At 34.4% G+C, this 14,957-nt stretch overlaps 3 protein-coding genes across 3 annotated transcripts in view; all 3 read right to left on the minus strand.

Moving 5' to 3' along the window:
• Positions 1–14,957, minus strand: part of LOC118746170 — a gene marked incomplete in the record, with an annotated part of 421,140 nt that overhangs the window by 356,115 nt on the left and 50,068 nt on the right.
• LOC118746173 (probable insulin-like peptide 3) lies at positions 3,883–4,693 on the minus strand. The gene is made up of 2 exons (XM_036479976.1): positions 4,339–4,693; positions 3,883–4,241 (listed from the first exon to the last, which is right to left on the minus strand). Exons 1-2 carry the CDS (start codon positions 4,493–4,495, stop codon positions 4,015–4,017), a joined length of 384 nt encoding a protein of 127 aa, XP_036335869.1. The 5' UTR covers positions 4,496–4,693; the 3' UTR covers positions 3,883–4,014.
• Positions 8,475–9,080, minus strand: LOC118746175 (LIRP-like). The gene is made up of 2 exons (XM_036479979.1): positions 8,844–9,080; positions 8,475–8,740 (listed from the first exon to the last, which is right to left on the minus strand). The coding sequence occupies exons 1-2, from the start codon at positions 8,998–9,000 to the stop codon at positions 8,541–8,543; spliced, it is 357 nt and encodes a 118-aa protein (XP_036335872.1). The 5' UTR covers positions 9,001–9,080; the 3' UTR covers positions 8,475–8,540.

Here is a 14,957-nt window from a genome sequence, read left to right on the forward strand (position 1 = left end):
CTTAACTTCTCTCGTATGATGTCCATAATAAAATATTACTTTTAATTTATTAATTGAACTGATTTAACTTTTTTTAATAGGTGACAACTCTCTTAAAAAATATTTTTGAATTAAATATTTCTTAAACCTCTCTTTTGACGCCCCTATCAAAATATTTCATTTAACTTAAAAACTAAATTGATTTTGAAATTCATAACTGGTGGAATTCCTCGTCAAAAACATTTTCCAAATAGTTACAGCATTCTTTAAACCTCTCTCACTTGTTACTTAAATTCATTTAGAATTGCTAAACAGGCTGCCACCTTTTAAAACTATTTCATAAATCTCTCTTGTTTGACATGTATTTATAATAAAATATTTTGTTTAACTAGTCATTAAATTCATTTTAACATTTTAAACAGGCGGCAACCCTATTAGAGAAATGTTTCGAAATAAATCGTATTATGTTCGACACACACATTATTGTGATATTTAATACAGCTTACTTGTAAATTGAATCTCATTTCTTTGACAGGTCGCAACACCGTTTCTTTGACAACCAGATTGTTGTGATATTTTATTTCACTTATTAATTGATTTGTTGAAAGGGTTTTATATTTTTTTCTAGGCTGTTATTACGGTATATTTTTCTCAATGGCATTATACAGCATTTGTAAATATATTACTCAGTAGTTATCCGTTGTTTTTGAAAAAAAAAAACTTTAAATAGGTAGGGAAGAACAGATAGCGGCGGGTCAAAGTGGAGGTATTGAATTTTTAACCTTTTAAAATAAACAAGGATCAATTCTCTAACTTTTCCAAATTTTATAGCCGCAGACACGTCATGACCCGCTAGGTATTGGGTGTAAATAAACTAATACTTAGCCATGTTGGACTGTGACTTTGTTTCGCGAAAATGATCAGCTTTGTTCCCTCTTTCAAAAATATGCCATTGTTATTATTTTGCAAAAACTTTGTTGTACAACTGGCGAAGATTTTTGGTCTCGGCCCAAATCGAAAAACGATTGTTGTGCCCAATTAGAAAAATAACTAATCTTCGTAAATTTGTTTTAATGAGTTTTATGTATTTTTTCTTTGAATTTATATTTTTACCACTTCTTCAAAAGATGCCGATGACACCCACATCAGTGGGCTCAACAACCGGCTCATTGGAGTGTTCGAGAAAAGTATTCTTCGGAACACTTATCTACGGGACCTAGCGTTTTAAATTTATCTTTTAATTTAGTTTGGTTAGGACTTATTATTTAGAATACGGTCAAAAACACTTCTCAAGCAATGCCACTTTTTTCAAATATCTTAACTTGCAGCTTACAGTGCAACTAGAACCATTCAACCATTTTCATGCACAAATCAGACTTCCGTCATTGGGCTAGAAATCTCAACTGTCAACACCGAGACTAGCTTTTCAACACAAATTTTTGAGAAAAATTGCTGAACTCAAATCGGACAACAGAAAAGTTACAGTCAGTTGCATGTTTAAGTGGGAAGCAAGGAAACATTCGTGAGGGAAAAGCTATGTAGGTACGAGTAATATGATAAACTGTCAGCTGCACTGCAGTCGACAACGAAGAATGGGAATGAAGGATGGAAAATAGCCAATAAGTACAAAATTAATCTCAGCTATCTGTAAAAGACACACCAGTCGCCTAGTAGTGAGTTGTTTTGGTGAAGTGGAAAGCAGAACAGCAAGCAAGACATACAGAGCCAACGTGCTGGGTAAGGAAACGATAGTTAAATTTGTAAGATGGCAAGCGAAATCTTGCAAACTGACTGCAACAATGTCAACGTCAATTACAACACCGAAAAAAAGTGGCAAGAATGGTGTCAGTAGCGCGAGAAGCATTTACTGTTGCCATTGCCGATGTTTAATTTAGCTGTTGGCATTGGAGCTGCACCTATTGGTACTGGCTGGCAATGCGTACCATATATGTCCGGGGGTGGCAGGAGCTTGGGTGTGGTGGCGGCAGTGAGAACAACGCAGTGCGGAACGCAGCTGTTGTTGGCCAACTATGGAAAATTAGATTTTTTTCTACCAATATTGTGCGGCAATTTATAACGGAATGCAAAATGGTCGTTTTCGAGGGCTTACAAATTTTATTTGAATTCATTCACTAAAATCGCTTGAATATTTTGCAGCTGTGTTTACAGAGTTCGTGCAATTGCAGTGCTGATATTCGTATATTTTTTAAATTTTATGCTCAAATTTTTTCAAACATTTAAATTTAAACGGGTATAAATATGTACATATATAACCTAGGTGCGCCATAACCGAGTGATGAAATATTAGTATAGAACATTCATTGTAGGTATAATGCTTGCGACAGCACTCATCGTGAACCTTAGGCAAAAGTGGTAAGCTCTGATAAGGGTTTGACATCTTCCTGGTTGGTGTGGTCATCCCATTCCACTGAAAATTAAGAATTTTGAAATTTCTCGGCACTTATAAAGGTAGAGGACTTAAAAGTGGATCTAGCAGAAGGTAGTCATGTTCAAAAGACTCTCTTACTACTTACTAGTCTTACTTAGTCAAAAGTCTGCAAAAACGACCCTCGAAGATGAAGAAACGCAAAGAGCAGCAACCGACAAAATTGGCAAAACTACGAAGTTTCTAACTTATTATATTCAGAATAAGTGTATGCAAACCTGAATGTAGCTAATACCGAAAGCTACTGCATTTTGGTAGACAAAGGACATCACCATCCGTCTTAGCTGAATATGAGTATATGCGAGGCTTGTACGCACAAGAATGCGAAATGGCAAGGAAGAAACTTAAGACCTCCATAATGATAGAAAAATTGGGGAAAAGCTGCGTAACGACGTTAACAACGACACCTGGGATCTCGGGTATAACGTTCCCGGCAAAACTCGGAGTCATGGCATCTAACGCTGCAGCGCGCGTTAACAGGTTTAACCCTCCGTTGTGTGATGTGGCCTACGCAGGCCATTTAGATTTTCAAAGATGTATATCTTCTTTCTTCGTTAAGTCTTTAGAATCGGCGACAATATACCATACCCGTCGACGACGTGGACAGTCTGTGAATTCTACAATCATTGCCGGCGGACGGATATGGAAAATAATCGGTTTTATAAAAAAACTTCATTTTCTGTCGTAGTGGAAGTATGCAGTCTTACAAAGTACAAAATCTTTAGTTACTAGAAAATCGGATTGATTTTTGGGAATTTTTTTTTAACGCAGGTTCTTCCAAACAAAGTATGTTCGACAATTAATTTTTGTATGAAGAAAATGAGCACCACGTTCTACAGATAAGATATCCACGGTGTGGAAATCAAAAGCCACACTTGAAACGTCTGTCTAGCCGCAGGACCAACAACTACATGAACAGTTTTTATATTTTAAGTTTTATATATGAATTTTGCACAGTAATTAGTAAAAAAAAAAATTTAAAAAGTTACTTTTTATCTCTTCTCTTACAACTATCTATATACCAATTTTTGGGGTCAAAGGGTATTGGCACTTAAAAAGGGCCAAATTGCCCCTTTAGTCGCACAACGGCAACACTGCTGAGAAAGTGCTTTCGATCACAACTTCGTCGATTTTGTTTTTAGTTTTGCGGTCCGGGGCATCCACGTAGCCTGGTGAATATTTTTAAGCTAGAACAATATTCTAAATGGAAATGTAAATATAAAATACTTTGCCAGACCGCAAAAATATATTGGCCAAATAATTTTTATAAATAAAAATTGCAAGCACTTAGGTATGGTCTTATTCATAAAAAATATCGTATGTTCAAACAGTTTTATAAATTAATGTTTTCATAAATTTTTCAATTTCTAAAAAAATTATTAAAGCTACTTTAATTTTTATGAATAAGGCTATTAATATATCTCGATAGAAAGTAAATTTTATGTGTTAAGTGTTTTCTTCTCAAACTTTATTATATAGTTGGTTACATTTTAATAATCAATATTACATTCTCAACTGACTATCTTACTAAAATGGAAAAGTTTGTTCTTAAAGTAATATGAATAAAAAATTACCGAGCTACGAGAACTTTACCAATCATCGCCTCTTAGATTTTCATACTGATTGCAATAGGATAAAATCTCGTTGTAGCTGCATCCTTTGTTGCAACATTCATCATACACTCCTTGACGGCGACGACGTGTCTTGGCTAGCGTGTCAACTTGGCCGCCATGAATCTTTCCTAAGAAAGGTGAATTCGCATAGGGAAATGGCAACTCCTCTATCAGCTCATTGGCGCCATGTTCATCCCATTCTACTGTAATTGGATTGGTTTTTATTTCTTATTTTTTAGTACTTTTTATGGAAATGAGATACACAAACCTTGAAAATATGCATTATTTAATAGTACTCACGAGATTTTTTAAATTTCGTATTGAATCCATGCACACAAAGTGTGCTGAGTACCGCATCCAAAGCGGGGCCGCATACGGTTCGTCGAGCAGTTATTTGTTGCAAACTTGCTGCTAAAACAAGCAACAAAGCGCAGATTTTAAATAAACTTAGCGGCATTATTTTAAGATTATTTCGTATGTATGTATATTCTCAATTATTTTGTAACGCAAATTAATCTTAGGGGATTGGAAAAGCAACTGCTGAAATTTGCAGTTTCTGACTCCGCTTTTATACCACAAAGTTTTCGAAAACAGTTCAAGCGCTGGATTATTTTGATGCCTACACGTGTTAGCATCTGTCAATTTAATTAGTTTCACAGTTTTCTGCCTGCAAAGTAAACATGAATGTGAAATAAGTATGTTGCATATTTATGAGCGCAGAAGTGGGTATGGGAATATATTATTGTGAAAGATTAGCGGCGCTTCATAAACACATATGTGCATTTGCATGTATGTGTAGCAAAATATGTCCGAGTATAGGTTGTACGTATTCAGCTTATTCGCGGTGAGAGCGGGAAGCCTTGGATTCAGTGTTGCCAAACATGGGCTTTTCCTACCAAAACTGGTAGGTTGGTAGGCTAGATTGAATTTTGGTAGATTCCGTGACAATAATAGTTATTTGCGAAAAATATAAAATATGTATATCCAAATATTTTAGAAATATTGTTTGCACGAATATTTCACCGGTGCCTTCGAATAACGGCAACCGCGAAAATCTAAAAGTAAGTACAATATTGACAATATAAAATATGTACATCCAAGGTATATACTTTATGTGCCTACAACTTAGATTCAAGTTAACTCAACTATAAACTAAATATGTATGTACATATATGTATGTCCTGAAGACTGCTGTGTTGAAAAGGGCTGGTCAGTAAACTCACTGAAGTCCACCTGAGACAGATACTTCGTGGTAAGACTTGGGGAATATCACCAAAACTAACATATTGGTCTTTCAATATGGTAGTAAGAGCCGTTGTCACATATGTGGCACTGGCCTGATGGCCAAAAGCTAAGCAAGTAAAGGCGGATGCCACTTTGAGCAAGCTGCGCCAATCGGTCCAACGAATGCCCTTTATATCATTACAGACATTCCTCCTTTGTCTATTCTGTTTGAAAAAGAGGCCTGCTGAAGCGCTCTACAACTGCCAAATATAATCAGCAAGAAAGTTGGAGACCTTCTGGGTCATTCTCAAGGCAGGTTCTGACCCTACAAGGTACCAGAATTCCTGAAAAGGACTGCTGTGAACTGATAACAACTATGATTGACGAAGGGTCCCAAGTATGGTATACCGACGAATCAAAGATGGAACAAGATTCAGCAAAAGTCTGCTAATTTGCACATACCCAACTATATTTCAGCCTGAAGTCTTCACAGTCGAGGTCTGCGTAGAAGGGCAAATGGGACCAAAATAATTATAATATCAGATAGTCAGACATGTTAAAGGTCTTAGATTCTTTTAAAACGGCATCTCTTGAACCACTTGGAGGCCCACAATAGAGTAATTCTGCGGTGGGTTCCGGGACATGAAGGGTTTGAAGGCAGCTAAAGGGCTGACTGTCTCCAAAACCTGGAGCCTAAAAGCGCTTGCATGGTCCATAGCCTTTGCGAGCTGGACTGCCCACGTATCATAAATATCAGACTGATACACCTTAGGGAACGATTGTCTTCTTCATCCAAAATTTGAAACATGGCGCCCTCCAAAGTACATAACTCCTTAAATAGCCTAAGGTTGAAGTGATTAAAAATAGGGTTAAGCACAATATATCTTCTAATAATAGTGATAATAATAATAATAATAAAACAATAATATGTATGTGTAAAGAGACAAACATGTGTGTAAGTCTGTATAGTAAATGAACTGTTATACGTAGTTAATTGGTTTTTGTTGTACTAGCTGTGTTTTAGTTTTACGTAATGTTATGTTATCTACATTTTTAATAAACTTGGCATTGGATAAACAACTTAAAAATATTCAAAAAGTTTTGGTAGGTTTTGGTTGGTCTTGGTAGAAAAAAAAAATTTAGTCGTGGTAACATTGCTTGGATACTATATTTGAAGCTGGTAAGAGAGCGAGAGCAGCAAGGGAAAGAACCATGGAATTTTAATCTTAGTACAGATAGCATGAGTACTAGAAAAGTCTGAAGAAAAAGCAACATGTGCCTATGCATTAGCAAGTTCTTTTGTGACCAGAAAAGAAAAGTGGACATAGAGGTTTCCTGCTTTTCTAAAAATAGCCAAAACTAGTTGCGCGACTCAGTTTTTTGCAATAAACAGTACTCTCAGGCCTTTTGTTCATGCCCTTATGTAAATATAGTGCTTATCATAAATATACGACACCCACATTTTGATAATTAATTTTATTATTGTTTAATTTGAAATATTTTTTATGTGTTTTCTTTAACAAAAACCGTATAAATCGAAGCTTCAAACTTTGAGCAATATTAACATAAACAAACTCGTATAAATTTCGAGCTTTTAATTAGATTTCCTACATAAATTCTCTTCCATACTAAGTATATTCGCCGATATTTTTATACTGGATACGAATTGTTGAAAAGTAGTACATATGTATTCGAAGTAGAATTTGGGCATAAAATAAAGATTATGAAGTTACGAAATTTTTGGAAAATGGCGTGGCACCGCCCACTTATGAAGAATTGCTGTAACTCCGTAGCCGCTTCACCAATCCCTACGAACATTGCTTAGGGTGAAAATACCAAACCTTTTAACAACTCCTACCTCCCATATAATAAAACTACTTTGGCAGTAAATGACATTTTTGCACAGTTCTGGATAATAGGCATGGCACCGCCCACTTTTGACTACATGTGTATTTCGCTCACCGATTTAATAATATCTAACAAAATCAGTTCAAAAATCAGTATGATGAAATTTTTGAAATAGGGAATTGGAAAATTGACGTAGCTCCGCCTACTTATGGCAACATACATAAGTGCAACCCGTTTAGCGCTTTATCGATTTCTGCCAAATTCGGTTATATTATTTCCCTAAGGCCCGGTTTCTCGACTGCCTGCTAAAAATTGACGGCCGGTCTGCTTTATCGACTTTTTATCGATTGCCTGTTATAAGCATGTTAGTGACAGATTTGACAGGTAGTCAACGCGCGGGTTATCTTTAACAGGAATTTTAGAAAACGGCCCAAAGTCTAATTGAGCATATTATCGCAAACGTTTGAAATAGGGGGAAAACATCCTTTCATGTTTTGCAGATAAAAAAAGGTGAAAAAACCCCGGTGTGCGCCTGGTTTTTTCATACCTTTTTTACCAGTTAAAGGGCTGTTTGAAGCTCTCAAGGAGAATCAAAAGAAATCTTTTTCATTATTTCTGTTGCTTGAAAATTACGTTGCTTTCGCCATAAATTTTCTTGAAGAAAGAAATATACGAGCCAAGGCTGTTGTTTCAGCAGCTGTGAATAGTGTGTGATTGTCAAAATTTTGTATTTCACTAGTGAGTGAGTGAAACCGTGAGAGCGATTGTATTTTCTGTCGTCCGTTTTCCTTAAGGGAAGAATAGCTGAAATTCGACAATGGTCTACTAAAAGCAAAACCAATATACAAGTGATTTTTGTAGATATTTGTTTATCGATACCACCTTAAATGAATTCGCCTTGATACGAGCATTTGTTTCTTGAGAGCTGTAGACTGATCTAAGAAATTTTGATAGAAGAAAATTCATATGAAATTTTCGTCCATCATTGGAGGGGCGTACATTTTTACGCCGACTCGGAACGGTGCTTGTATTTTTATGAGAAGCTTTTCTTCATGGCAAAATACACTCGGAGGTTCGCCGAGAGGCGACCGCTATCAGATAAAAATTTTTTGTTTTATTTTTTAATGTACATATTTATATACATACATTTAATTATCTCGAGTAAATGCTCACTAAGAAAATAAAATTCCATTTATTTTACGCATGAATCCATGAAATATGCAGCTGATATTTCACCATATAAGTTAAGAATACGACTATATTTAATAGAAAAATCTTGCTTAATTTTTTTATACATAACAAGAAAACTTCCAAAAAATTATCTCTCGCAGTTAAACGATATAAGTGCCTGTAATTAAAATTTTCTTCAGCGAAACTGGAATTGTTCTTCGTCGGCAATCCGTTGAATCCTACAGATCTAACAGAAAAATTTATTTGCAATACGAATATAACTCATTGTAGGTACAACTTTTGCGGCAACATTCGTCGTATACACCCTCACGACGGCGACGAGTCTTAGCCAATGTGTCAACTTGGCCGCCATGAATCTTAGCTAGGTAGGGAAAGGACGCCGCATAGCGTGAGGGAAGTTCATCTTCAAGCTCAGCGTGGCCAAGGTTGTCCCATTCCACTAAAATTTCATAATTTTATATTTTTATACATATGTAAATAAAAAAGAAAAATTAAATTTGATTGCTGCAAATTGTATTTTATATGCAAGTGCCTGTACTTACATGACTTCTTAAATTTTGTATTGAAACCATTTTCGCAAATAGTGTCTAGTACAGCATCTATTGCTGGCCCACAGACTGTTCTTTGGGCACTAATTTGCTGCAAAAATGCAAATGAAAGAAGCAGCGAAGCGCAGATTTTGAAAAGATTCAGCAACATTGTAGTTAATTTGTAAAATTTATGATTAATAAGGAAGTCTATTGAGCTCCGGTTCTGTTGGAGGCAACTTATTGTGGAAGCTGTGCAAAATTACTGTTGGAATTTGCAGTTTCTTAGAGTGCTTTTATACTGGCGAATATGCAAGGTACTATAATAACCATAAACAAAAGCAAAAATGTATGGTATGACGCTTTATCCGACTTTCTCTGTTTTCAGTTTCTAAAGCAATTGGGGTAGTAAAGGAATATATAAATATCTTTTTGTATTTACATACATATATGCGCTTATGCATTAATAAGTTGCATATTTAGCACGTAGGGGATGAACACAAATCTATATTGGTTTATTCGACACATGCATACATTCAGACATGCATATCGTGGTTCAAAGTACAAAACCGCGTATCAACAAAATGCAAAACCGCGCATCAACAAAACTGCGTATGTGAGGTTGCATACATTATTTTATAGAGAGTAAAAACAGTCATATTTCAAAATGGTTCTCTTTCTTTCTAAAGCAATCGCATTTCTGACTAGTATATTTCAGGACGAATGGATAAGCATTGAGCCAAGAGCTTGTGTGAGCAAATCTAATATTTGGCAGCCAATGTCAGTTACGCGGTTTTGTACTTTAAACGACGATATGTATGTACATTAGGGCGGGTCAATTTGTTCTTAGAAAATATAACCGACTTTGTTTCGGCGACTGAAGTATTCTACTGCTAATTATGAACAAAAAATCCATGGAAGTATAGCTTTAAAATAGATTTCGAGCCTCCTTATTTTTAATTTTATTTATTGATTCCTAACCAATTTCTTTTTTATATTTGCTAAAAATTTTTTTAGAAGAAAATTTATGTATATCGATTTTTTTAGGTTGCTGATATCACTATTGAAAAATGTTTCATATTCAAAGATTCCTTAAGTACCTTTCGCTTCATTTCAAACTTGTAATATTGCATATATATGTTATCAATTTAGTACCGTTTTCTTAAGTATTTCAAGTGCCCTTCACTCACACTTTTTCGGAACAAAATTTGCGTTTAAAGGGCAGATGCAGATATACATATACATTTAAAATTAACATACATACATATTAGATCTAATTTAATTAAATTTGTCCAACAGGTGATAAACTTCTTAAAAAAATATTTAGAAATTAAGCTTTCTTAAAACACTTTGTTTTGGCACCCGTGTCATAATATTTCATTTATCTTATCATATGAATTGATTTAAATTCTTCAAACAGGTTGCAACCCTCTTCAGGAATATTTTCCAAACTAAGCTTTCTAAAGCACTTTATTTCGACACCTATATTTCAACATTTCATTTACCTTATCAATTTAATTGAATTAAAATTTGTATACAGTTGACAACCCTCTTCAGAAATGTTTTGAAAATTAATCTTTCTTACGCTACTTAAGTTCGATACCTACTTTGTAATATATATTATTTATGTCATCAATTGATTTGAATTGAAGTCGGTTAAAAAAGGAAATTGGTTATGGAATAACAGCTTAAATTAAAAATAAGGAAACTAATCTTAGAGCTATGTTTCCATGAAATTTTTTGTTCAGAATTGCCAGTAGAATACGCCAGTCGGCGAAACAAAGTAGATACAAAATTTGACCCGCCCTAATGTACATGTCTGTATATGTCGGTTTGATCTAACGTGTGTTTTTACTGCCGAGATTTATGTATTTTCAATTACAGTTTTTTCACACCGGGTGGTTTCGAAGAATGGATATTTTACTTTGACTTAGATAAGACCTACGAATGTTAAACACATATAACTTCTTTCTTTTTTAATATTATTGTTATTTTCTTTCTGGATGTTATAGTTAATCTCTTGGAAAATCATAATAGATACTTACAGCAAGACCACCAACATCGACTATTCGTTTTACACATTTAGCCAGACAAATTTCTAGGTAATGACTTGGTGTCGGATGAAGCGCAAAAAAAGCAAAAACTATAGATTGTGGGGCTCTGAAAATCCATACCACACACCACCACCAGTTACACCCATCCAAATGCACTTTTTGGTGCGTTGTTTGGCCGAACAAGTTATGGGCCCATATTTCTTCGAGAATGAGGATGAAACGCCAGAAACGGTTTCTGGGGCTTTTTACAGAACAATGATTGACAACTTTTTGCGGCCAACGGCAGAGCTGCATCCTAATTTGTGGTTCCAACAAGATGGAGCGACTGCGCACTCTGCTAGGCAAACTGTGTACCTGCTGCGGTAGGTAGCTAGGTTGGTCTTATTTGGCTCACCCTGTATTTTCATCAGAAAAATACAATGTTAGTCGAATATTAATTAACACTTTTACTTTGTTGAGCCTATTTGTATATATACTTTGTAGCAGGGAACTCCCACGAATATTTTGAGGAACCATTTTGAGTAATGTAATTTATAATGGCTTATTTTTATGAATTCAAATTTTAATAAATTTAAATAATTGAAATTATTTTCATAAATAATTTCATAATTTTTTTTTTTTTTGATAGCAATAAAATCTAAAAGTTAAAGGAAAATTTAATTATAAAAAAAATAGTTAAATAGGAAAACAAGTCAGGACAATGCTGTTGTCGGCTATTCCGAAGGCTTCAAACCTGTCATGAACATCACAAAATTTTACTTTAACATACATAGATAGGAGTTATATAAAAACAAGTAAAAAAGTCAAAGTTCGGGCGGAGCCGAACACTAAATACCAGGCGCAAGTATTAAATATATGTTTTTCACCTTTCCGAAAACTATAGCTACATGGTAAGCCGGGGTGGTTTTACCCCTGTTTTAAACATCTTCGATAGAATGTTCAGTTAGACATAATGAGATAAACTTATATAGTCATATGTGGGCGATATCACGCCCATTTTCCAAAATTCCAAGCAATGTTAATTCTTTTCAAGGGATTGTATTTAGTATCAATTTTGAATAAATTAGCGTCCTTAAATTTCGAAATATATAGATATAGATACGCGATGGGATTTTTTGTGCAGCATGAAAGATCTGTACCGTTCGCCCGATTTTCAAAAATGGGGTGTCAAATTAAAGCTCTTCATCTGTAGATGTGCAATAAGGTTTTACTTTTTCGAAAAGAGTTGCCACCTGATTAAAACTGCATTAAAATAATTTAATAATCAGTGCCAACAGATCCACACCGTTCGTTCGATTTTCAAAACTGAGGTGTCAAAACAAAGGGCTCTGACTTTAGGTGTGCAATAAGGCTTAACTTTTTCGAAAAGAGTTGCCACTATTTAAAAAAATAAGTTCAAAATAATACGCGAAGGCATTTTTTTCCGCATAAAAGATCTGCACCGTTCGTTCGATTTTCAAAAATGGGGTGTCAAATTAAAGCACTTGGCCTGTAGACTGGTTTTATTTTTTCGAAAGGAGTTGCCACCTGTAGATCAATTGAATATAAACTATATAATAAGCAATGCCGTTATAACAGCACCGTTCGTTTGATTTTCCAAAATAAGGTGTCAAATTAAAACTCTTCGACTGCAGATATGCAATAAGGTTTTACTTTTTTGAAAAGAGTTTCCACCTTTTAAAAAATTTCATTCAAATTATCTAAAAAAATCAATTATTACAAAATGGGTATCAGTGGAAAGGGGTTTCAAAATATTTGTTTCTTAACTTAACTTTAGGAGGGTTGCCACCTGTTTAAAAATTAAATTCAATTTGAATTAAGAAAATTAATTATGAGAAATATGTTTCAACATATGGGCGCATAACGAAAGTGGCTTCAGAAGGTGGCCGTTTGAAAATATTTTGAAGAGGGTTGCCACCTTCTTGCAATGTCGAATTTAATTAACTTATCCAGAAGTTATATGAAATGTCAAAATAATGATGTGAAACGAAAGAATATTAAGAAGACTTTAGTTTAAACACACAAAATAATTTTGAGGTGTTGGAAGAGGGTGCCACCTGTTTAAAATCATCAGATCTGAACCAATCATTTGATTTTCAAAAATGAGGTATCAAATTAAAGGGCTTGATATGTAGATGTGCAGTAGGCTTTTACTTTTACGGAAAGAATGGCCACCTTTTAAAAATCAAGTTGAGATTATTTATAAATCAATACCATCATATCCCCATCCTTCACTCGATTTTCAAAAATGAGGTGTCAAATTAAAAGGCTTGGTTGCAGATGTGCAATGAGGTTTTACTTTTCGAAAAGAATTGCCATAGGTATCAGTCGAAATGGTTACTAAAAGCTTTGCTTCTTAACTGAGAATGTTTTCCCTGTTTAAACAGGTAAATTACATAGGTAATTTACAAAATGTCCAGACTAAAGGAGTTTAAAAAGGTAGTAATTTGAAAATGTTTTGATGTTGCCACCTGCTTTAAAAGCCGAATTTAGTTATATGCAGTATTAAAATATGGGTGTTAAACGAAAGACTGCAAAGAAATCTTCAGTTTAAACATCAAATTTTTGTTTGATCGTTTGAAAAGAGTTGCCAGCTGTTGAAAAGTTTAAATTTAAATGAATTATTAAGTTAAATAAATTACTAAAAGAGGCGATTTAATCGTTCATAGGTTTGAGAAGGATTTATATCTGAACTGTTTAGGAGAGTTGCCAGGTAAAAATTAAATAGGTTGATAAAAAAATTAAATTCAATTTAATTCTTCAGGTAATTGATTATGTATCAAAGTATCAGACGAAAGAGCTTTAAAAGATTTCAGTTTGAAAATGCTTCGCAGAAGGTTGCCAGCTCTTTGAAAAGCCTAATTTATTTAGCTTTTACACAATTTTAATGAAATATTAAAATATGAGTGGCAAAAGAAAGAGTTTTAATAAAACTTTAGTTAGAAAATATTTTTTGTTAGGGTTGCCATCTATTCGATTTTTATTTTGAGCGATAAAGTTCGCTAATTGTGTTGTCAGCTGTCTCGGTGAAGTAAATTGGCCCCTCGGAGCCGCAATTTCACGCCCTTAGACTTGTTTGTGCCATGCCGTGAAGGACCGATATAATGCGAACAATCTATTAACGATTCAGGCCTTTAAGGCGTATGTCGGGCATTTCTTACGATAGAGCCAGAAACCATCAACAAGGTCTTGGAGAACTGGGTTAACAGGATGCGCTACTGCAAAGACAGTCACATGATGAAATCGGGTTCCATAACTAACGGGAATATATGTACTTTCGAATAAACCCATATTATACCGAAAAAATTAGTTTGAGCTAATTTTTATAAATAAATATTTTTATTTTTAATGGTCTTTATTGTGAAGGCCGTCAGATCAGTACCGTCATTCTAAATGTGCATTAAGGTTTTGGTTTTAGAAGTTACGACCTTTTTAGCGGTGCACGGTGGTTTGAATTTTGAGGAAATGAAAAACCGACGCCATGTGAGACCTCTTCTTTGCAATGTTTATTGAGGTTTGTGAATAGTGTTGCCATCTGTTTAAAATATTAAACTCGATTTGGGCGTCTTAACGCCATGCGGGTTCACTAGTTTTTCTTAATTTTTTGAGCTTTGACCATCGCTGATTTCAAAAATTTCTATTAAAGTTGCCAAATATGTAGTATCTATTTACCTAAAATAACATTTATTTGCAAATAAATTGATACCTTGCCTAATACAATTGTCGAACTTAAGCAATTTAAGCATAACTACGGCCTTGAATTTATTTGTGAGTATGTGCCGGACGTTCAGATTTTTTGAGCAGTGTTTGGATTTTAAAATCGGATAAAAAATAGTCACGCTGTTAATGCCCTGCAGAAAAAAATTATCAATTGATAAAAAATAACCCGCTTTTAGTTAGTTTTTTTTGCGGCATTTCTATTAAATATACAACTTGTAGTTAGCTACAAAAAGCTAACTTGAAACTAGTTGACAAGTAGTTCAGGTGTAATGAAGGATATTGTTTTCTTTAAACGCGTTTCTGTTTAAATATCCTGCACTTGGCAAATACTTTTTCGAATTGAGGCCAAATAAAA

This window comes from Rhagoletis pomonella, unplaced genomic scaffold (genome assembly GCF_013731165.1).
Source record: "Rhagoletis pomonella isolate Grant_MI unplaced genomic scaffold, Rhpom_1.0 Rhpom_scaffold_00010, whole genome shotgun sequence".
NCBI classification, from domain to species: Eukaryota; Metazoa; Arthropoda; class Insecta; order Diptera; family Tephritidae; genus Rhagoletis; species Rhagoletis pomonella.